We start from the raw sequence: 23,119 nt of genomic DNA on the forward strand, positions 1-23,119 counted from the left end.
TATTCTAAACTTGTGAGAATTTTGTTTAATGGACCTCAAATCTGAACATGGAAATAACTTGGTATAGCACTGATGCAGTCTATATTGTGATTCAGTTGTAGGCTTTGGATCTCCTAGTATGAAAAATGTGCATAGTACAGGGTTCAGAAAAGCCATCATGCAAAAGCCTTAGTAAATCTCGGTTTGTTTGCTTACAGGAAACAAAAAACACTGAGGGAGTTTCCAAGAAGGACAAATGTCCTCTTTTGCAGTACCACTCTATATCCAGCATCACCCAGCTTATGCCCTTCTTCAAGACTCTGTGTTGTGCATTTACAGCAAACAGGAGTGAGTCCCAGAAGTCACTTTCTTCTGCATCTCTCTCTGAGGACTATGTTGGCAGTAATGGCACAAAGATCTTACAGCAGCTTGAAGAGAGTGTTGAATGTGACTTCCTGGAAAACATGGAAAGTTAAGCTGCACAGCGGGCACTTGGCTCATGGCGAATAAATAGCAAAAAAAGGGAAAGCTTCATTGCAATGCTTCTTCTCTTTTTCCCCAGTTTTGAAACTGCATTTTGGGTTTTCTTGCTGCTGTTGTGGAGTGCTCTTCAATAACCCAGGCTTCTGACTTGGTGTTAAAAAGCAGGATTCTTCAGTTCCTGTGAGGGGAAAAAAAAAAAAGTACGATTTAGTGGTAATTTATCACAGTTACTGCATTCTTTTACTTGTTTTCAATGTGAAGGATTAAAGACATTTTGTAAATAAAGGAAGAATATTTTTGACTTGATGAAAGTAGCAACTACCATTTACCCAGTAACTTCTCAAGTAAGTATTTTAACCTGCTTTTGGAACCTGTGTTCTGAAAGTAAATTTAAGAAAAACCTAACATTGCATGTCAATCGGTGTACAATCAGTTTGCAGATAAGCCGTTTCCTAAGGTTAAAGCCCACTTCTGCTTTCTTGAATTTGTCCTAAAAAATTTATCAACTTCTAAACAAATCACCTACATTTCAAACAGATTTATTTTATAAGCCTTAGCATGGTGCAAATAGCTGCGGACTTACCATATTTGTAATTTCAACCCTGTACTATAATAGCATTCTTCAGAATTAGTGATTCCTAAATAAAATACAAACACATGCAGTAACATTTTGTAATTTACATTACTTGAGGGGTTTTTATTTTAATTAATTGACTAAAAATATTCTAATTCAGGTTTTTTAAATTAAAAAATCTTTGTTCTTTCAGTGGCTAAGGTTACTTTGCAACTTCTGAAATGCAACTAAATGAAGATAATTCTGTAAAAATATAAACTGCTGTAAACCAACAGCCTAGTTAAAATGATGGTGGGTTTTTTTTGAAGAACACTTTTTATACAAAAGAATGTATTTGGCTGCTTCCAGGTATTAAAAGAGGTAGGGAGATCATCACAGTGGTGTGACTACAGTAAAGTTCAGGGTGAAGCCTGTTTTGGAACTGCATTGCTACCACTGCCCAGGACCTGGGAAAGAGGGATTAGTTCTTCAACAAACAGCGTAGCTGCATGTCTGAAGGACACTTTGGATGGCCAGAGGATAACCACCATCACAGCAACACATACAACGAAAGGCTTAGTAGAATGTTTTTCAAATGAGGAGGTGGACTCTACTGAATTTTCTTATTTAGTGGATTCTCTGACTGAATTTGCAATGCTGATTTGTCTGGGAGAGGAAGTTTATCATGTTTTTCATGGTGGAAAGCTTTGTCCCCTCTGTTTTTTTTAAACACCTTTGCCTCCTGGGAAGCTGGTTTTGTAAGGTATACCTGCCAATTGGTACATGCTACTTGTGTTATTTGGAGCATCACAAATGAGGTAAATGTCAGGGCATTGGACTTTACCACTCTTGTTTTTGCTAATTAAAAAAGGACATAAAACATGTATAGTTTAATGTCACCAGGTTGTGAGGTCAGGGATTTATTTTTTTCAAAACTCACACACCAAACGTGGATGGCTACTCTGCAGTGTTTTTTACCTACGGACATAAGTTTTCATCTTCAGATTATAAATTAAAATAATGAAACTTTGAACAATATGTTTTACAATGATAATGCTGTAATGCTCTATGAAAATAATATTATATTAGGTTTATGCTAAACTTAAATAGCTTACTTGCATTTTTAGTTAAGCAAAGTGATAGACTGAAGTGTAATTTGTGTAGTCACTAAGAATGTGAATTATCTGTATTACTGTAGTTTATTCATGATCTCTAATACTATGGGAATGAGCACAAGTGAAAAGTTAGCCTTTTGAAGTATGACTTGAAAATTGGAGCAGGATGTTTTTTAAATATTTGTGTTCATTACTTACATATCTTCAGTATTTTTCAAAGAAAACATTGCTAATACTCAGGATGATTTGGTAGTTTTACTTTCAGTTTTCTGGTGGTTGCATCCCATACTTGGGTATTTATCTTAAAACCTGATGAGATGCTGTCAAATGAGCTATTAAAATCTAAGACAACTTTTTGCCATGAAACCTTTTTGGTTTACATTCTCCCATAAAGTATAAACCTGTGTCTTCATGTGGTTTCCTCGCTAACTGGAGGTGGTGAACCAGTAACTTAGGCTGAGGGTTTTGTCATCCTTCCCCTTGAAAGAGAATGTCCCGTTCTGGCTGCCTGTACTTCAAATATGCAGGGAACTGGACATCAGTCACTGCCCCCCAAGCTGTGGCGGTGAACTTTAAAAACAGAATCTGTGACTCAGACGGTGTAACCTTCTAACTTCTAAGATGATCTTACCATCTGATGGCCTTCTGTGATGGTGTGACTGAATGCAGGGAGAGCAGTGGATGTAGTCTACCTTGACCTTAGCAAGGCTTTTGACATGGTCTCACATAACATCCTTGTGAGCAAGCTCAGGAAACGTGGGGTAGAAGAGTGGATGGTGAGATGGATTAAGAACTGGCTACACAATAGAGCCCAGAGGGTGGTGATCAATGGTGCAGAGTCCAGCTGGAGACCCATAACTAGTGGAGTTCCCCAGGGATCAGTGCTGGGTCCAGTCCTATTCAACATCTTCATCAACAACCTGGACGAGGGGACAGAGTGTCTTTTCAGCAAGTTTGATGATGATACGAAGCTGGGAGGATTGGCTGGTTCTCCAGGAGGCTGTGATGCCATTCAGCAAGATTTAGGCAGTCTGGAGACCTGGGCAAAGAGGAACCTAATGAGTTTCAACAAGAGTAAGTGTAGAGTCCTGCACCTGGGAAGGAATAACAACATGCACTAATACAGATCAGGAGCCAACCTGCCAGAAAACAGCTCCAGGGAGAAGGACTTTAGAGTCTTGGTGGACAAGTTATCCATGGGACAGCAATGTGCCCTTGTGGCCAAGAAGGCCAATGGTATCCTGGACTGCATTAAGAAGAGTGTGTCCTGCAGATCCAGGGAGGTTCTCCTCCCCCTCTACTCTGCCCTGGTGAGACCACACCTAGAATACTGTATCCAATTTTGGGCTCCCCAATTCAAGAGAGACAGGGGTCTACTAAATAGGGTCTAACAGAGAGCTACAAGGATGATGAAGGGACGTGAACATGTCTCCAAGGAAGAAAGGCTAAGAGAACTTGGGCTGCTTAGTCTTGAGAAGGCTGAGAAGGGATCTTATTCATGTCTATAAATATCTGAAGGGTGGGTGTCAAGAGGAAGGGGCCCATCTCTTTTCAGTGGTGCCCAGTAATAGGACAAGGAAAAATGGGTATAAACTAGAACACAGAAGTTCCACCTCAACATGAGGAAAAACTTATTTACCGGAAGGGTTATGGAGCACTGGAACAGGCTGCCCAGAGAGGTTTTGGAGTCTCCTTCTCTGGAGACTTTCAGGACCCATCTGGATGCATTTCTGTGTGATGTGATCTAGGTGATCCTGCTCTGGCAGGGGGGTTGGACTTGGTGATCTCCTGAGGTCCCTTCCAACCCCTAACATGCTATGATTCTATGAACTCCTGCCTTTGCACATACATTTACCATTGTGCTGTGGTTCTGCAGATGGCTGTGTTAAATGGCCTCGAATATTTGTGACTTGCAGACTCCTTTCACTGAAGCAGAATCTAATTCTTAATGAGAAAAAGGTCTTTTAAATTTTGCATACAAGCAGATCTTATATCGTTATAAATAGTGTCAATAAGGAGGAGAAGGCTCTAACTAAAAAAGTCCTCCTTAGGCGGTAGAGGGTCACAGTCACATAGGCCTAAAGGCATCTCTAGCAGCCTAACTAATCCTTTTTTATACAGGACTAACTGTAATCATTTTACTTCTTAAGCTACTGCTGTTAAATCCACATAAAGGAGTGTTGAACTGAAGTACTCTTAACACTGGTACTGCCAAAGCAGAATAACTTCACTGTAGATGAATCTGAAAAACCTTTGCCTAGAACTCCATGTCAAGAACAGGAGAAAAAATGCTTTTGCTTTGCTGTGTAGTTCTTTACTTGTTTTCAGAACAACCTAGCTTGGCTTTCTCTTTTGGATACTTCAGCTTTGACATAGCATAGCAGCAGTGCATGATACTCAGAGGGAGACATATTTAAATATTAAAAAGGTTTACTTTTTCTGCAGGAAAAAAAAATAGTAGGTGCAACCAAGGTAACTGCCAAAGAACAGCAGAACTTGAAATATGGAGCATAAAGTAATGGTTAAATGTATTCAATACTACATTTGAATGTAATTCTTCTAGTAAGATTAAATGTTATTTTGAAATACCTTTTCAAATGCCATTCTCATTTTTCAGATTACCTTTACTGCTTACACACAAACTAATTTTTATCTGATCCTGTAAAAGCTCTGAAATTCAATTTCAGCGGACAAGGGCTCTGTACAGAACTCGGAAGACCTAAATCTGGATCTCAGTAGCAGTGCCCCAGTGCTAGTGTGTGCTAGCTCCTACACTTGCCTAGATAAAGACTGTGCTACCACCTCCCTAATCCTCCCCACCTCCCTAATCCTCCCATCACAAGCTGTTGCATTAAAGAGCAAGATCGTTTGGCAGAAAATAAATCCCCCTGCATTCCAGCTTGTTCTCAGGTATCAGAGGGACAGGGGACGGTTGGGCTTAGATTCTGAGTGATACCCAATTCAGCGTTACTAGTCCAGTCATGTTCAATATATTGAACTGTCAGGATTACAGATGCACTAATAACACGATACACTTTTAGTCTAGTCACATTCCATGAACTAGCACAGCCATACCTAAAGGAGTCTGGTCACATTCAGTAAGGACTCTCATGGCTAGATTAATGAATAGTGCAATTTATTGTAGAACAGATGCTCAAATTCTTTGGGATTCCTGGTAATAAATTCACTGTTGGCAAAGCACATGCAAATATCAAGAACATGAATAATACAGCCTGGCTACAAAATGCATAAAGTTATAAAGCAACTCTATGGAATTTTCTAAGTGTCCTGGGGAAGCATTTGGTATAACCAACTGTTCAAATCTTACCCAAAGGTGTATCTATGGGTTGGGGGAAGAGAGGTTCAGCCCATTGACCAATCCCAGAAGTCAGGGATGGTCCCTGCAAAGTTATCTTCTCTGCAATGGTATCTTCCCTGACATACTTGCTCTCTTAATCCCTTTTTATACCGTTTTTATCTTTCAGGTGGAGCTTTAGTGACTCTCATCATTCATACCTTTGTCATGATTGGTGTAAAATTCTCTCACCTGGCTTTTAAAGGTACAGACTAGGAAAATCAGAGCACAAGCTCAGTGAAGAGTGGTCACACCCTGGAGGTGGGTAGCTTTTAGGAAGGAGGTGTGTTTTGGTATTATAATGAGTTTATAACAAGCAAAGTTCACCTAAAGGACAGTATTTTGTCAAAAAGTGACAGACTGTTGGCCCAGGGTATCAAATATGCAGCTTATTAGTTCCACAGTACCTTCAGATCCCCACGTTATCACAGATTCTGATCACGGTGCCTCCACTCCACCCTCTGTGCAGTTTCTCTTAGAGTCAGTGCACCAAGTTTTCCTTATGTTGCCAACATCTAGGGTTGCCTGTTAGGGCCTGCTGCTGCATAGTGCACACTCTGTGCACCAGAGCTTTCCAAACTGCGGCCTGTGCACTTTTAAATGTACCGGACAAACACCCTGAAAGTTCTTCCTTTTCATTTGGAAGAAAACACTTCTGTACAACTGAGCTTGAAAGTCTAGGGCCAGAGAAGTATGGTTTCATTGACTGTGAAAAGCAGTTTTCACAGATTCCATCCTTTCTCCGTAAAGTTTACATCTTCTGTAATACTGTGTCATGTACCTTGCACCTCAGAAGCTGCTAACCATAGAACCATTTAGACTGATGTTTGATTACACTGCATATGTTTAAAATCATTGATATGTGCTGTATGTATGCTGGGAATATAGCAGAGCAACTAGTAATAAGCAGTGAATGCTTCCCTGAGTGTCTGCTCCAAGAACAGCAGGCTGGCCATTTATGTTTTGCAGTAACAGCAAACATCCATCTTTGCAATTACTGTCCCAGTGCATCTTCTCTGCTTAAATCCTGGTTGTCTCCTAGTGATCAATTCCCAGAGCTTCAAGTGAGGCTAACAGCAGTTGATGACTGCTTAGCAGATTGGGTCATTAGATCCTATTTCTGCAAATAGACAAAGGAATAGAGGGAGCAGGCAAATGGAGAATAATGATTAACAAAAATCCCAAATAGGGACTGAGGTTTGTTTTCCATGATAATTCTTTGAGCTGAGGCATCCATGCAGGCACAATGCATTCCTTGTGACCCCAATACTGTCAATAGTCTCATTTATGTTGGTGTGCAGGGTTATGAGGCCCCACCTAGAAGAAAAAATAAAAAAGGCTTTTGTTAAAGATGGCAGGGGAAGGCATTTCTTTCAGGTCTGTTGAGGGCTGTTCTTCACCTAAATAGTAAGAGACCTATAAGGTTTCAGTCACCATGTGAATTATCTCAGGCTTTTTAAAATTTATTTTCTCTTGCCACGTGTAGCTACAACTCTAGGTGTTTTGAGGTTTTTTTTCTATCTGTCCAGCACCAAAATCACAGCTCCCAATGAAAAGGATAACTAAAGGAGCTGGAGAGTAGCACATAACTAGCTTGTAACACACCAGGAAGGTTTCGGGCTATGAATGCATATAAAGCAGTTGGGATTGTTAAATCCTGAAAGAAGAAAACTGATAATCTGGATTTAAGATGAGTAAAAGAGCATGTCAAGCGAGGTAAAATTTTCTGCCTCTACCCTGCTCTTGTGGACCCCACCTAGAGTTCTGTGTCCAGCTTTTGGGCCCCCGAGATAAGGACAAGGACCTGTTGGAGCAAATCTAGAGGTGGGCCATGAATATGATCAGAGGGCTGGAGCACCTCTACTATGAAGACAGGCTGAGGGAGTTGGGGCTGTTCAGCCTGGAGAAGAGAAGCTCAGGGGAGACGTCATAGCGGCCTTCCAGTATTTGAAGGGGCTACAGGAAAGCTGGGGAGGGGCTTTTTACAAGGGCGTGTAGTGATAGAACATGGGGTGATGGTTTTAAGCTGAAAGAGGGTAGATTGAGGTTAGATACTAGGAAGAAATTCTTTACTGTGAGGGCGGTGAGACACTGAGACATGTTGCTTAGAGAAGCTGTGGATGCCCCCCTCCCTCAACGCCAGGTTGGATGGGGCTTTGAGAAACCCCGTCTCATGGGAGGTGTCCCGGCCCATGCAGGGAGGGTGGCACTACATCATCTTTAAGACCCCTTGCAACCCAAACTGTTCTGTAATTCTATAACCTTGCACAGCCCAAAGCCTATGTCAATAGCGGAACCGTGGCAATGGTAGGGAAACACCCGAGAAATTTAGTTATGCGAGTAAACGGCGTGTGAAGCATGAATGCTGGCCTCTCGTCCTCCTGCAGAACTTGCGTTATTTGCATGCAGCTCTGCAGAACACGGGGAGTGCTAACCCTCCCCATTAAGGCTCTTGTATTACACAGGCTTCTTCTCACCTTCCTAATTGTGTCACTTCTGCCCCAACAGCGGCTGCAGCAACTCCCGGCGCTGGGATACGAGCTCCCGCAGCCTCTGGCGAGCAGCGGGCACACGGCAGAGGGGCGGCTGTGCGAGCACACCCAGGGTTGGGGGGCAGAGCCCTGGCACCGAGCTCCCGGTGCTCACCTCGCCTTCCGGGGCGCGCAGCCCAGGCTGGCGGTGCCGGCCTCAGGCGGGCAGCTGCCGGTGTCCTGCCGACTCCTCCTTTAAACGCGGTCGCCGCCGGAGGGCCGGCATCGCCGCGGCCATCCTGCCCGCACAGCGGCGGCCGGGCCCCCGCCGCCGGGAGCTCTGCCCGCGGCGCTCCCGCCGCTCCCGGCGGAACGGAGCCAAGGGACGCGGCACCCGAGCCGGGCAACGCCGGGATCGCCGCACGCAGGAGCCGTGGTGGAGGGCTTTCCCTGACCGTAGACTTAAGTTTTGGCTGGAAGTGACCTTAAACATCATCTAGTTTAAACACTTCCAGGGAGGGGGCACCCACACCTTCTCCGAGCAAGCCGTCCCGCTGTCTCACCACCCTCACCGCGAATCACTTGGTCCTAATAGCTGACCTAAATCTATCCTCTTTCAGCTTAAAACCATCACCCCATGTTCCATCACTGCAAGCCCTTGTAAAAAGCCCCTCCCCAGCTTCCCTGTAGCCCCTTCAGGTACTGGAAGGCCGCTATGAGGTCTCCCTGGAGCCTTCTCTGAGGACACAGGGAAGACTGCTGAGGAATACCCGAGGCTGGTGAAGGCCCCTGTAACTGTCTCGAAGAGTCACAGAACGAGATCTGGGAGGACTCTAGCTTGCCCACTTTAGTAGCAATTAATCTCCTGAAGAGACAACAAAGGGAACATGGTGCCACAAGAACGCAAAACAAGCCGAAGAGGGCAAGGGGAGAGCAAGACCACCGGCTCCAGGAACGCTCGCTGCACGGACGCCTCGACTTGGGACACTCCGCCTTTAAATGGCACCGGGCACTGAGCCCGGTAGTGTCAGGTTACGAACCAGTCTGTGTCAATAAAGGCAGAGGCTGGCGAAAACAACGGCATAAACACGCCCTCGCTGTCCGTGCAGCGCTAACTTGGGGAAAACGCCGCCGAGTCCCCTTTCCCGCGCAGAACTGCCAGTAAAACAAACCCCGCACCCCCTGCCCGCGAACGGGCTTCGCGCAGAGGGAACACTGACCCCGCTCCAGGCCACCACCACCCCCGTCCCGCCTCCCCTGCCGCCTCTCAGCGCCTGCCCTGGGCTCGGCGCCTCCTCCTCCTCCTCCTGCCGTCCCCGTCCCCGCCCTGCCCGCCCTCGGCTGCCGGGGCCGCCCCTCCCTCGGAGCGCTCCCGGAAGGGATCGCGGAGGGGGCGAGGCGGAAAGGGCGAGCGCTCCCCAGCGGGCACCCCCTTCCCCGCTCGCCCTTCCCCCCCCCCCCCCCCCAGGCACTTCCCGCCTCGGCAGTTCCCGCCCCGGCGCTCGCTGCGGCACAAAAGATGGCGGCGAAAACACAGGGCGGCATCCGCCTCAGCGCGGTGAGCGGCGGGGGGCGCGGGCGGGGCAGGGCAGGGCTCCCGGGGCGGACGGGCTCCCCTCCACCGGGCGGTGGCGGCTGCCGGGGCGGCGAGGGCTCGGCGCTGCCTGGGAGCCGGGGGTGGCGGTGCCAGGCCCGCGGTGCTCGGGAGGAGGGAGCTGCCGTGCGGCTGCGGCCCCCCCCCGGCACAGCTCCTTGCTTTCTCTCCGGGAGAGCGGGGTCTGCCCGCGCTTGGGAGCGGGGGTCCCGGGGGCTGCAGCGCGGGTCTTCGGCGTCCGTCTGGTCCCGCAATCCGCTAGGTTGTCTCCGGCTGTGCGGGAGGGGAAGCGGCGGCCTGAGGGTGGGTTGAGTTGGTCACCGGGGGTCGGGCCCGGGGGATTTCACAGGCTGTTGCAGGGATGTGGTTCTGAAGGTAGTGACCTCTTGAGTGGAAGCTTGCCACTTAAAATCCTAACTGGTTTTTGTAAGAGGCCTGATTACGTTTTCTCAAGTGCGATGAACGCGCATGCAGTTAAACCCACTAGGGTATTGCGCTTTTCGGTCGCAGCGTTGCTCCTTGCTGTCCTTTTGTGGCAGTCGGTCATTTCTTTATTTTCCTAGTGCGAATTAAGTTAAAGCTACTTCTCCAGTTGCCAGATTCATGAAAGAGGATGCTTTTTACGGCCTTTCTGACTTCAGCTGTCTGTGCCTATAAGTCACCCAGAGTTACAAACCTCACTGACAGAGTAGTGGAAAGAGGCTGGATCAGTTACAGAAAATAACTTGTCAAACATTTGAGTGAAAAATGTAGGTTAATATATTTTCAGCACTGCTTAAATTGCCCTAATATAAGTTGCCGTGATTGTAGGGCTTAGCTAGGAATGTTATCTCCTTGAATTTCAAGAATAACACTTTAATTTCAAAATTTTAATTTGAAGTGTTTGATATATTTTATAAAAGAGGTGTTCTCCTTTTTTAGGTAACACACTATTAAAAAAAAAAAATAGGGAGAGGAGTTTTCCCTGTGTTTTTAATGCAGTGTTAGTCTTCTTGAGGGGAAAAATGCATCAGGATTAATAATCTGCCTTTGCGAAAAAGTTCCAAATTGTTCTCAAGTTGAAATCACTTTGGCAAGCTGAACTCCTACAGATACCAGTGAGAAATCTAAGCTAAAGTTGGTACAGACAGTAACTTTCTGAATTATTTTTAGGATGCTGTTTGGTTTCGTTCGTCAATAGTAATAACTGAAAGTTTACATTCAGTCTGTTTCCAGTGAAAGTTGTGATTTTAGCGGGATTTTGCTAAAGTACCGAAGTAGCTGGTATAGGTTTGGTTTTTTTAGCAGCTTGTGTCCTACAGTGTAAAAGGTTCTATTTTCTAGAGACCAATAGAGAGTTGATGGTCACAATCTCTTCTATCAGCAGTTGTTTTTTTGGAAATACATTGGTTTTCGCCAGAATATTTCTGTTAGTTTCAGAAGCATATATAAGCAACCCAGATAGTGTGAGCGGGCCTGGTAACTCATTCCCACACTGGCATCATCTCCTTCTGTTCTGGTAATTTTTTTCCTCAATTGCATGATGAGACAGATAAGTGATCCAGGTTAAAGGCAAGTTTTAAAAATTATTTTCATTTTTGGATCAGCTCCCTGGTGTGTTTCACTACACAGTCATGTAAGTGGACTACCATAACTGGGAGAGAGGAAGAAGGGAGAAGATACTGGGAAAGAAACAAGTAGACAGGTGGGATAAAAGCAAGAGGGAGAAAATGGCAGTGAAATTCCCCCAGAAGTTGCTGAATACTTCAGTAAGACAAGACAGGTCGTTCAGTGGTAATTTGATTTGTGTATGCCTTGTGCTCTGCAAGGGATGAAAAGTTAGTTTTCTTGAAAAATTAAAATTTCCAAAGCTGTCCTTTTTTTGAGAGATAAGCTGCTTTATTCTTAAATATTTGCTGGTCATAACTGCAGGAGGTGTTTCTCTTAGTGCAGCTGAATGTTTTTTATAATTTTTAATGTATATGCCGTTTGAAGGTGGGGGAGGTTTAGTTGTATCTCCAGAAAGGATTTGGCTGCACTTGGTCGCAGAACAAAAAGTGAAACTAAACAAAACCCACTCTAGTAACAAAACAACTAGGCCCAGTGAACAAGGCAACTTAAATCATCTCAACTACAATCATACTAACACAGCTGAGTGTTCACCTGGGAACTGACTCTTTCCTACTGTGCTTACTGAACTTCAATTACTCATGAGTGAATTAAAGTGCTGGTTTGAATAAGTGAAGTGTTAAGGGACAAAATGAGCTTAAATATTTCCTGATGAACTCATCAGGAAATGAGTTGTTGGTGACAGCTGGGTATGATCTGTAGCAAACAGTGAAGGTGACAGCCTGAAACTGCTATTCTGTTTTTTAATCTGGTTTTGTCATGTGCCCTTGTTCCAGTGCCTTATATGAGCAAACGGTATCAGCTCTGAGGTACACTTTCCCATGAATTATCCTGTGGGATACTTACTTGCCTTTTGCTGGGGGAGATACTAGAGCCAGTAATAAATTTCTTAGCATTTCTGTGTTCCACTCTTCTCATTTCATATAAGCAGTTCACAGGCTCCCAGTTCTGTGTACCACCTTCCAGCCTTTCTCAGAACCTTACCACTTAACCTGTATACCACTTACCTTACCACAGAGATCCAGAGATCGACATAATTCTTGTGCTTGTTTATGGAGGATTCTGTTTCTTTAGAAGTCTGCTCTTTTCAAAGTTAATCACCAGTATGGAGCAGTAAAATGAGCGATGGAAAAGCATTGTGTTACACAGGCAAGACGAGAAGAGATTTTTTGCTGTGCACGTGTACACTTGGCTTCACAGAAAAAGGGACACTTACCTGTGGTTATGTAAGTGTTGGTGATGCTGATGTGTCTTCTAGTGACCGTGAGAGGTTCACAACTGTGAATTCATGTCTTTATCAAAACTACAGTCGGGACTTACTGCCAGCTCCATATTGCTGAGGTTACAATGCCAGTAGTAACTCCAGAGGTCCCAGTCCACCTGGGTTGTATGGTTGGAGTTTCTCAGTGGAGAAATGCAGGGATTTAGTTGCAGTCTGACAGTGTGTCCTATGCTCTTATGACCTTATAATCAAGGTGAGGTTTCTTGGGGATTTATGTTGATCTGAACTAGGGCTGCTGGTGTTGCCTTCTTCCTGCTCTGGTACCTGGCTTATGGATCTAGAACTTGCTTCTAACGTTCCTTTTCACTGATAAATGAACTTAGAGACTTGAAGTGGATGCTTGCATTTATTTAGACTTCACTAACTATACAAAAAGGTGCTTGTCAGTGTAGTGGTTCTGTAAAATTTATGAAATATAGATATGTACACACAATTTTGAAATATTGTTTTCTGGTTTTATGTATACTATAATGTAGTCTAAATAATGCTTTTTTATATAACTGCATGATAGAAGAACTATTTCCAGTGTTATGTGTATGTGGATACTGCTTTTTATGGCATCAGCATAACTGCCAGCGAGACTTAAAAGATGTACATGCGGAGAGTTTTTTAAAGACCTTTTAGAAGTATAAATCCAGATATTCTCCATGGTCATACAAATGCAATGCTATGAGTTTCAGCAGTTAGATTTCTCCAAGCATTGTTTTAACAAATACTTAAGTTATATGGATATTTAGTTCCGTTTAGTTATATGGATATTTAGTTATGAATATTTAGACCAGAACTAGTCTTTTGATCTAGATGAATGTATATGAACCCAGGCTTTCATAAATTACTTGAGAATACTTTTGTCGCTGTCATCTGTATAGGATACATCCCATTAGTAGGGACTTTATTTGCATATTCTCATCTAATCCTACTGGCTGCTACATTCCTCTGGTTATATCTTATCAGGGATAAAATGTATGAGATCAAATGGCTAAAAGCACAAACCACTAGTTGAGATAATCTGACGGGTGATTTTCATCAGTATGGACAAAAGGAGCAATGCCATCAGACAGTAAGCCACTGATTTTATTAGGCACCGCTCACTTTTGCAGATTAAGTTAAATACTTATATTTTAAGATGTATGTTTTTAACATTTGAGAGCATGTGTTTCTGGTAGTAGATTGGACTAAGGCTTTGAAGTTTTCTGTAACCTCTAGCATCAGTACATAGCAATAGTTCCTTACATTTTTATAAGGAGAGTTTGATAGGATGATTGTATAACCCATGCTCAGAATACTGTGCTGAATTCTGTTTTGCTCTATTGTCTTTAATGGCAGTATAAATGTTCTCTTTGAAAGGTATTAGTATGTAAATATCTAATAGTAAATTAAATTAGAGCCTTTTGATAGCACTATACAAATCAGCTAAATTTAATGTTACTTTATTTAACATATGGTTTCTGGCTTGGTATCGTTGAGGAGTACAAACTAATGCCATTGTTTGTGTTTTATTTCAGCTTTGTCCAAAGTTCTTGCATACCAACTCTACCAGTCACACCTGGCCTTTCAGTGCAATTGCAGAACTTATAGGTATGTAGATCAATATTTTGCTTGAGTACTTCACTGTGGTACCTTTTTCTTGTAAAACTTTTTTCCTTCATGTAGGGAAGGGAGTTGATCCTTTTGTTACCATTCAGTATCTTACAACAGTTTGTTGGGTTATTTTACAGTCAGATTGACTGTTTTCTTTCTTAACAGCATATGTACTACTTGACAGCAGTTGCAGAGGCCTTGTAGGATTTGCTGTTTTCTTTTTCTGAGTTTAATAAAGATTGCCAAATGTAGAAGACTGTGGGACCAACTGAATTCCTTCTTTAGTGAACCAAATGCAAGCCTCCTGCTTATTCCTGTTCCCAGGCTGAGTGCACACTTCAAAGATTTGCATGCACACTCGCATCCTGTACAGAACAACTGGCCACAGACAGAGTAGCACAGACAAGAGGACATAACTTTACAAGAACCCACATAAACACAAGAGGTGCTTGAATCCTGAACAGCATGAATGACCTTATCTTGTTTCTGCCTCCTGGCTAACTAGGTTTAAAGTTCAGTAGTGGTGCATACATGTACTTGCACTTACTTATCACTCAAGCTTACCCACTCTTCTGGGTATTTCGCCCAGACCTAGGAGTCTGAAAGCCCAGTCCTGGGCTTTCTACCAGTTTCTGGCTTAGACCTTGGATTCCAGTAGTTGCTGGTTTCTTCTGATGTGTTGGTTTGCTCTAACTTTGCTAGCACAACAAATGTGCAGATGTGTACAGGCAGACATTGAGAATAGAGAGCGCAGTCACTCATGAACTTGTTAGAAATAGTGTTTAGTAAGAATGTACCACAGAGTGTCACAGGGTCCAGTCATACAGGCAATACTGACCAGCAGCCAATTTGCACACAATCGGCCTGTATTCCCTGCCCTCTGTCCCATACTATTCTTCTCCCATCCACTTCGACCTTTCCCTTTTGTTCAATGATTCCTCAGAACATTCAATAGTAATTTTTGCATGTTGTCAAAGTTCCCCTTAAACATCCTGACTTTCTTATTTTGGGTTACTAAGTTTCTGTCTGAACATCTTCAGGGTTATACTTGAGTGGTTCCTTTTAATCATTCATCCATTGGTGTTCTAAGAGTTCTGTTCTTTGTTACTGTCTTTGTCCTAGGGCTTCTGTGTCTGTTTTAATTTATTAGCTCATGTTGATCGTCTCACCTTTGATTTTTAATAGCTCTTAACTGGATATCTTCAGAGTTGCTTGTTTTCTGATTTAGGGAATGATTAGCAGACTTTCTTGAAATGGTTCCTCAAAATAAAGGTGTGGTTTGGAGGGACTTGCCAAGTTTATCTAGCAGTTTGCTGCTTCCAAAGGGAGCAACTTTTCTGGTCACATACGTTCCTTTTCTTCCTGTGCGTTAGTCTTGCTGTTGCTAATCCAGAAAATTAACCTAACTAAAGAAAGTAGGAATTTTTCAGCTAGATAAGGCCAGAGCTGTCACAAAGGAGGAAACCACAACCACATGGCTGCCAGAAAGGCTGGCTACTTTGGGAGTAACAATATGTTAAGTAATTTCTTAGCATGCCATGCTATACCTGGCTGGAATGATGGTAGATGTGCTGTGCAAGGCATGCAAACTTGTCTTCTTCCTTTGCCTCTGGTTTGTCATATGTGTTGCTTTAAAAAAGCTTCAAAACCATAGTAGCAACATATTGGTTGTGAAGGCTTCTTGTTAGTCATGTTGATTTAAATAAAATTTTTAATTAGCTTTTCACATGCTATGTAAGGCTGCTATAACATATGCCAAATATAAAATAATAGATTTATGTTACGGAGGGCTGAATATTAGTTTATGCAAACTTTCCTAAAATGCTAATGATCTGTATGCTGAAATTTGCTGTTTATGCTCTAGGCCCTCCTGTCAGTTTTTTGCTGGTATTATTGGAGGCATCTCCTGTTAGTCCTCGGCCAGATTAAATTTAGGTGAACTAATGGTCATACTTGTAAGAGATTAAGTGAGACGTCTAGAGCGAGTTGCTGAGCTAGCAAATCACTGCACAAGACATGGTCTTAGAAGAGTACTTCCAAACTTTCAGTTCTACTTGAAATGTCCTCTTTTGTTGATGCTGAAATACATTTTATGAACTTTTTCACTGTGGATGCCATTTGTACTTTATGCTTTTAGAAAGCAAGCTACCAAGCTGTGATTCTTTTTTATAGGCCACAGTGTTGGCTTGAGCAGTTTATTTATGGCCCTCAGCTGAACCTGCAAAACTGACAGTGTAGTAGGGGCAGTGACTCCTGCTGTGCCATCTCATCCCACCCCTCCCCCTCTCTGTGCTTTCCCCCTTCACAAATTCCATGAGTAGCACAACACTGGGGGAAGGGGGGAGAAGAGATGAGCGAAAGTGGTGTTAGGGCAGATGAGATTTAAACTAGCTTTGCTGCCAGGAGATGTTTGTGGAGCCATGGTTTTAATTTCTCTTATGGTAGCAATGCTGCAAGTTCAAATCCTGAAAATACAAAACTTAGTTTAAAACATTTTCTACTTCTGTGAAACTCGTATCTTCCTAGATTTGAACAACTTGCTCTAGCAAAATGCCTATTTGTGACACACAGCTCTGTTAACATGGAAGTGATGTAGTAGCAGTGCAGCAATAATTTTTTCACATAAATCTCTTGCACCTCAGGAGTCAGAACTTTAAATTTTATCTGGGATGCCAAGAGTCACCTTCAGGTTTTTTGCTTGCTTCCTTTTTTCAGTGTCGCAAATTCGATGCTTTGAAGTTGTGATAGTATTTCAAATCTCATTTCACAGTTAAAAATCCCACAGGCCCACAGCAGTAAGGTGAAGTTGCAGTAGTAGTGTGCCATTATCTGCGTAGCAGACAATGACCCAATCTCCTGAGAGCCAGTCAGAAGGGATGTTTGCATGGCTGGGAGAAAGTGCATACTGCAACAGCTGCCTGGGAGACAGACTGAAGAAGAAACTTGTCTTGGTTTCGCTTTCTATTCTCAAATTTGAGCATCTCATCTCCACCTGAAGTTTCTCTTATACATTACTGTCATCTCTAACTGCTGGGTATTTGTGTGGTGTTTTCAGACAAGGTTTGCCAGGTTTTGATGGAGCTGTTTCATTATAATGTTTTGATTTAGTGTTGTCATCTATAAAGAAGCTAGTGGTTTAGGACACCTAGTTTTTAGCTTAACGTTCCTTTATTAAAAGCTATGACTTCTTGCTTCTGTGCCATAGTTGACTAATATTCAGTGATGTAGCTGAGAAATGCCTATCTGTGCCAGCACAAAAATTCTGCAACTATATTGCATACCTAACTGGAGCTGCAAAATGGCTACAGTTTTAGAGCTCCATTCATGCAGCATGTGACTTTGCAGGGTCATAGGCCCATGATTAAGGAACTCTGTTAAGCTGCTGTATTTACCAAATAAATATACATGCAAATGTAGCACCATAATAAAGTTAGGGACTGTTATTCCATATAGCAGTTTGGCAGGGTTGCAAGACTAACATTAATCAGATTGATTATATGTGTATTCCTGCTAGACAAGGCTCTGTTCTGTAGTACATGCAGATTTAAGTAACTTTGGAAGAATTGCTGTATGACATCTCTACTGAAATTAAGCATTGTAAAATGTATTTAATTTTTGGTTTTTAGTATCCCAACCTTGTTTGCTTTCTTTCTCTTCAGATAATGCTTATGATCCAGATGTGAGTGCTAAACAGATATGGATTGACAAAACAGTGATAAATGACAATATATGCTTGACATTCACTGATAATGGAAATGGTATGAACTCAGAGAAGCTCCACAAAATGCTAAGGTGGTTAACTTCTTTTGCAATTTTTTTCTTTTAAAGATTCCTGTTTCTGGTGTTGTTATTGTTCAGTTTATTTCTTCTTCTTGTGTGGAATCTAATTTTGTTCATAAATTTATCAATTCTGAAGGTGATTATCCAAGTGAGACTGTAGAATAGACAGATACTTGTGAAACTTTCACACAACCTTGTCAGTGTATTTTATCTCATAATTTCCTTTTATCCTTTTTGTCAGCCTTCCCATTAAACTTTTTGTGCAGTGGTTATGCTGTGTAAACTCTCTGTAGTGCCTTTTAGCAGAGATAAGGAAGATTTAATTTAATTTTATTTTTTAATTCAAGATTGCTTTAGGCTAAGTTAGCAAGCAAGAGACAGAGATACTCAGGTCAAACACTTTGAAGTATTGAAAATAGAAGGTACTGTGGAAAACTGAAGGGAATTATATTGGTATGAATTGTCATTTTACCTTTAAGTATTCTAAAGGGTTTGAACTGAGCTTTTTGCAGCTTTTGTTTCTACGGTTAGCAAAGAGGTTGCTCTTCAGTTGCCCTTTTAAGTATGAAAGCTTTCTCTGCCTGCAGATAAATCTCTGGGTTTAAAGTTGAGCAAGTCTGAATTTAAGTGTTATGGCTTTTTTCTGTCAGATACCATAAATTCATTTACTTGCTCAATTCAGTATTCCATATGCAGTTACTTGTTTTACTTCAAATGCAGTGTGTAGTTATTAATGAAAAATTTGTAGATTGCACATTTTCAAGCTAATGAAGAGGAAAAAAGAAAGGCCTTTGGGGTTTCTATCAGCATTTATTGTGAAGCCACAGGACTCCTCAAAGAATGCTCATTGCACAATTTCAGACAGATTGTATATCTTTTCCATACTTAAAGATGAAAGTAAATTTCCCTGAATTCTTGCAGTGTAGTTTTAGCAATGTTATACAGGTAATTTTCAGGATTTGCTTAACTGTACGTTACTAAATTGTACAGTAGCCCCTGATTTCTAAAACAAGATATTAACTTTTGTTTAACTCTAATTTGGTAAGTCTTGCATGCATCTTGTAGATTTATAAGTTTAATAGGAGTTTTTATACTCTCCTAATGTCATATATTTCAGCTTTGGCTTCAGTGAGAAATCTGTGATGAATGGCCGTGTTCCAGTGGGATTGTATGGAAATGGGTTTAAATCAGGGTCCATGCGCCTGGGAAAAGATGCAATAGTCTTCACCAAGAATGGAGAAACCATGAGTGTTGGCCTGTTATCTCAGACTTTCCTTGAAGTCACAAAAGCAGAACATGTCATGGTTCCTATAGTGACATTCAACAACCAACATATCCTTTCAACAGCTTCTGAATGAAAAGCCATGGGTACATGCAAAATTTAGATTATAATATTAGTAAAAAATCTTGTCTAGTCTTATGGATACCTTAATTGTACTGTAAGATGTAAGGAATCCTATTAATTGTTAGGGCCTCTAGATTTATAGGAGCTCTGAGATGCAGAATGAAAACTCGTTTCATTTAAAGTTACTCTCCTTAACACAGTTCTTACGACAGATAAGTGATCCAGCAGAATCCAAAAACAGCCTGAAGGCCATCTTAACACATTCTTTGTTTTCTACTGAGGAGAAATTATTGGCAGAACTAGATGCTATAATGGGGAAAAAAGGAACAAGAATTATCATTTGGAATCTTAGAAGGTAAGATGAAGTCCTTTCATTCAGTTTGTCTTTCAGTGTATGCAAACATACAAGGGCTTCTTTGTAGAATAATTCCAAAAGACTGTGGGGATGTAACTCGGAAACTAGACTGGAACTCGCATGATTGAAGGGCCGTAATGTTGCACGAGAGCTGTTGCTAATACCTCAAGTAACAAAGCAGAAGGAAGAGGAGTGTAAAGAACTTCAGTGGCAGGAAAAGCTGAAAGGACTAGGAAAACACAGCTGATTAATGTATGGCTTGGAGGCTGGTGCCATCGGATGAACTTTGGGTTTTTCGATCACGGAGATGTTTACAGGGCACCAGGTATGCTAGCAAACAATGGCATGGAGCTACCAACAAGGGGGGAAAGGATTCTTGGCCAGGAGTTAGCAAGGCTCATTGAGAGATCTTTAAACTAGACTTGATGGGGGTAGGGAACAAAACTCCTGGATGGTTTTATTTCCAGGACACTGGGCCTGCTGCCATTGGATGGGAAGATGCTGTCCTGCAGGGGACAAAGGGTCCTAGGGCAGGAGTTAGCAGGGCCCATTGACAGAGCTTTAAACTAGATTTGAAGTGGGAGGGGGTTGTAGCTGGGTTTGAACTAGTGAAGCATTGTTCTAGTATTAATGAAGACCAGAAGGCCTTCTGCCTCCCAAGCGTGCCACCAGCGTGCTCAGCTCGCTCCCTGAAATGCCTGCACACCAATGCAGGCAGCATGGGGAATAAACAGGAGGAGTTAGAGGTCTATGTGCAGCCTAAAGGTTATGATCTGGTGGCAATTACAGGGATATGGTGGGACAGATCACATGACTGGAATGTGGTCATGGATGGCTCTGTCCTTTTTAGGAAAGACAGATCAGCAAAGCAAGGTGGTGGAGTTGCTCTTTATGTGAGAGAGCAACTAGAATGTATTGAGTTCTGTAGAGGGGCAGATGAGGAGCAAGTGGAAAGTCTGTGGGTATGAATTAAGGGGCAGGCTGGCATGGGTGATACAATTGTGGGGGTCTATTACAGACCTCCTGATCAGGATGAGGGAGTTGATGAGACTTTCTATAGTCAGCTGAAAACAGCCTTGCAACTACAGGCCTTAGTCCTCATGGGGGATTTTAACTACCCTGATATTTGCTGGAAGGCCTACACAGCCAGCCATTCACAGTCTAGGAGGTTCCTCCAGTGCATTGATGTTAACTTCTTGATACACATGGTGGACAAACCAACTAGGAAAGGAGCGCTGCTGGATCTCATACTCTCCAACAAGGAGGGTCTGGCTGAAGCAGTGAGGGTCAATGGCAGCCTTGGCTGCAGTGATCATGAGATGGTGGAGTTCAGGATCCTGTGTGGGAGGAGCAGAATACCTAGCAGGACCAGAACCCTGGACTTCGGCAGGGCCAACTTTGGCCTCTTCAATCAATTGTTAAGAGAAGTCCCATGGGACAGGGTGCTGGAAGATAAAGGGGCTCAAGATAGTTGGTCAGCATTCAAGGACCACTTCTCCCAAGCTCAGGATCAGAGCGTCCTAATGGGTATGAAATCAAGTAAGGGAGCTAGGAGACCAGCATGGTTAAACAAGGAATTGCTGGGCAAACTCAAGTGTTAAAAAAGAATCTATGGATCATGGAAGGAGGGGCTGGTCACTTGGGAGGAATATAGGACGGTTGTCAGAGGATGTAGGAAGGCAATAAGGAAACCTAAGGCTTCCTTGGAACTAAACCTTGCTAGTGAGGTCAAAGACAGTAGAAAGGACTCCTTCAAATACATTGCAGATAGAACTATCACTAGAGGCAATATAGGCCCATTGCTGAATGAGGTGGGTGCCCTGGAGACAGGATGTAAAGAAGGCAGAGGTACCGAATGCCTTCTTTATCTCTGTCTTTACTGCTGCAGACTCTTCCGAGGAACCCCAGATCCCTAAAGCCCCGGAAGAAGTCAGGATGAAGGAGGAGTTTGCTTTGGTAGATGAGGATTGGGTTAGGGATCAGTTAAGCAATCTGGACATCCATAAATCTGTGAGTCTGGATGGAATGCACCCGTGGGTGCTGAGGGAACTGGTGGAGGTCATTGCTAGGCCACTCTCCATCATCTGTGGTAAGTTGTGGGCAACCGGAGAGGTGCCTGAGGACTGGAGGATAGCAAATGTCACTCCAGCCTACAAGAAGGGCAAGAAGGAGGACCTGGGTAACTATAGACCGGTCAGCCTCACCTCCATCCCTGGAAAGGTGGTGGAACAACTTATTCTTGGCACTATCTCTAGGCATATCAAGGATGAGGGGGTCATTAAGAGCAGTCAACATGGTTTTACCAAGGAAAGGTCATGTTTGACCAACCTTATAACCTTATATGAGGAAGTAGCTAGGTGGATAGATGATGGTAGGGCAGTAGATGTGATTTAACTTGATTTCAGTAAAGCATTTGATGCTGCATCCCACAGCATCCTTGTAGATGAACTGCGAAGGTGTGGTCTTGATGGTCAGGTAGTGAGGTGGATCACTAACTGGTTGAAAGGAAGAAGTCAAGAGAGTTGTGGTCAATGGGACAGAATTTGTTGGAGGTTTGTGACTAATGGAGTCCCTCAGGGGTCAGTACTGGGACCGGTGCTGTTCAATATTTTCATCAATGACCTGGATGAGGGAGCAGAGTATGCCCTCAGCAAGTTTGCTGATGACACTAAACTGGGAGAAGTGGCTGACACACCAGAAGGCTGTGCTGCCATTCAGTGAGACCTAGACAGGCTGGAGCGTTGGGTGGGGAGAAACTTGATGAAATTCAACAAGGGCAAGTGTAGAGTCTTGCATCTGGGGAAGAACAACCCCATGTACCAGTACAGGTTGGGGACTGACCTCCTGGAGAGCAGTGTAGGAGAAAAGGACCTGGGGGTCCTGGTGGACAGGAGGATGACCATGAGCCAGCAATGTGCCCTTGTGGCCAAGAAGGCCAATGGCATCCTGGGGTGCATTAGAAAGGGTGTGGTTAGTAGGTCCAGGGAGGTTCTCTTCCCCCTCTATTCTGCATTGGTGAGGCCGCATTTGGAATATTGTGTCCAGTTGTGGGCCCCTCAGTTCAGAAAGTACAGGGAACTGCCTGAAAGAGTCCAGCACAGAGCCACGAAGATGATGAAGGGAGTGGAACATCTCCCTGATGAGGAAAGGCTGAGGGAGCTGGGTCTCTAGCTTGGAGGAGACTGAGGGGCAACCTCATCGATGTTTACAGATATGTTAAGGGCGAGTGTCAGGATGATGGAGCCAGGCTTTTTTCAGTGATGTCCAGTGATAGGACAAGGGGCAATGGGTGCAAACTGGAACATAGGAGGTTCCACGTAAACATCAGAAAAAACTTCTTTACTCTGAGAGTGACAGAGCACTGGAACAGGCTGCCCAGAGAGGCTGTGGAGTCTCCTGCTCTGAAGACTTTCAAGATCTGTCTGAATGCCTTTCTGAGTGATCTGTCCTAGTTGCTGTTTGTTTGTGGTGGTGTTTGGTTTTTTTTGTGGGTGTTGTTTTTTTTGTTTTGTTTTGTTTTTTTGGTTTTGTTTTGTTTAGTCCTGCACTTGCAGAGGGGTTGAACTCAATGATCTTCGGAGGTCCCTTCCAACCCCTAATATTCTGTGATTCTGTGAA

At 43.2% G+C, this 23,119-nt stretch overlaps 2 protein-coding genes across 4 annotated transcripts in view; both read left to right on the forward strand.

Moving 5' to 3' along the window:
- Window positions 1-4,718, forward strand: part of DOP1B (DOP1 leucine zipper like protein B) — a 53,581-nt gene extending 48,863 nt beyond the window's left edge. For all 3 annotated transcript variants that reach the window (XM_051625322.1, XM_051625330.1, XM_051625340.1), the window contains one exon: window positions 198-4,718. In XM_051625322.1, coding sequence (XP_051481282.1) covers window positions 198-455 — 258 coding nt within the window. In that variant the 3' untranslated portion in view covers window positions 456-4,718. The remainder of the gene's footprint in view (window positions 1-197) is intronic.
- Window positions 4,719-9,406: 4,688 nt separating this feature from the next.
- MORC3 (MORC family CW-type zinc finger 3) overlaps window positions 9,407-23,119 on the forward strand; it is a 31,906-nt gene continuing 18,193 nt past the window's right edge. The window contains exons 1-5 of the mRNA XM_051627441.1: window positions 9,407-9,514; window positions 13,946-14,018; window positions 17,681-17,813; window positions 18,919-19,131; window positions 19,352-19,501. Of these exons, the coding sequence (XP_051483401.1) occupies window positions 9,476-9,514; window positions 13,946-14,018; window positions 17,681-17,813; window positions 18,919-19,131; window positions 19,352-19,501 (608 nt within the window). The 5' untranslated portion in view covers window positions 9,407-9,475. The remainder of the gene's footprint in view (window positions 9,515-13,945; window positions 14,019-17,680; window positions 17,814-18,918; window positions 19,132-19,351; window positions 19,502-23,119) is intronic.

The sequence above is a fragment of the Apus apus genome, chromosome 1, assembly GCF_020740795.1.
Source record: "Apus apus isolate bApuApu2 chromosome 1, bApuApu2.pri.cur, whole genome shotgun sequence".
Lineage (NCBI taxonomy): Eukaryota > Metazoa > Chordata > Aves > Apodiformes > Apodidae > Apus > Apus apus.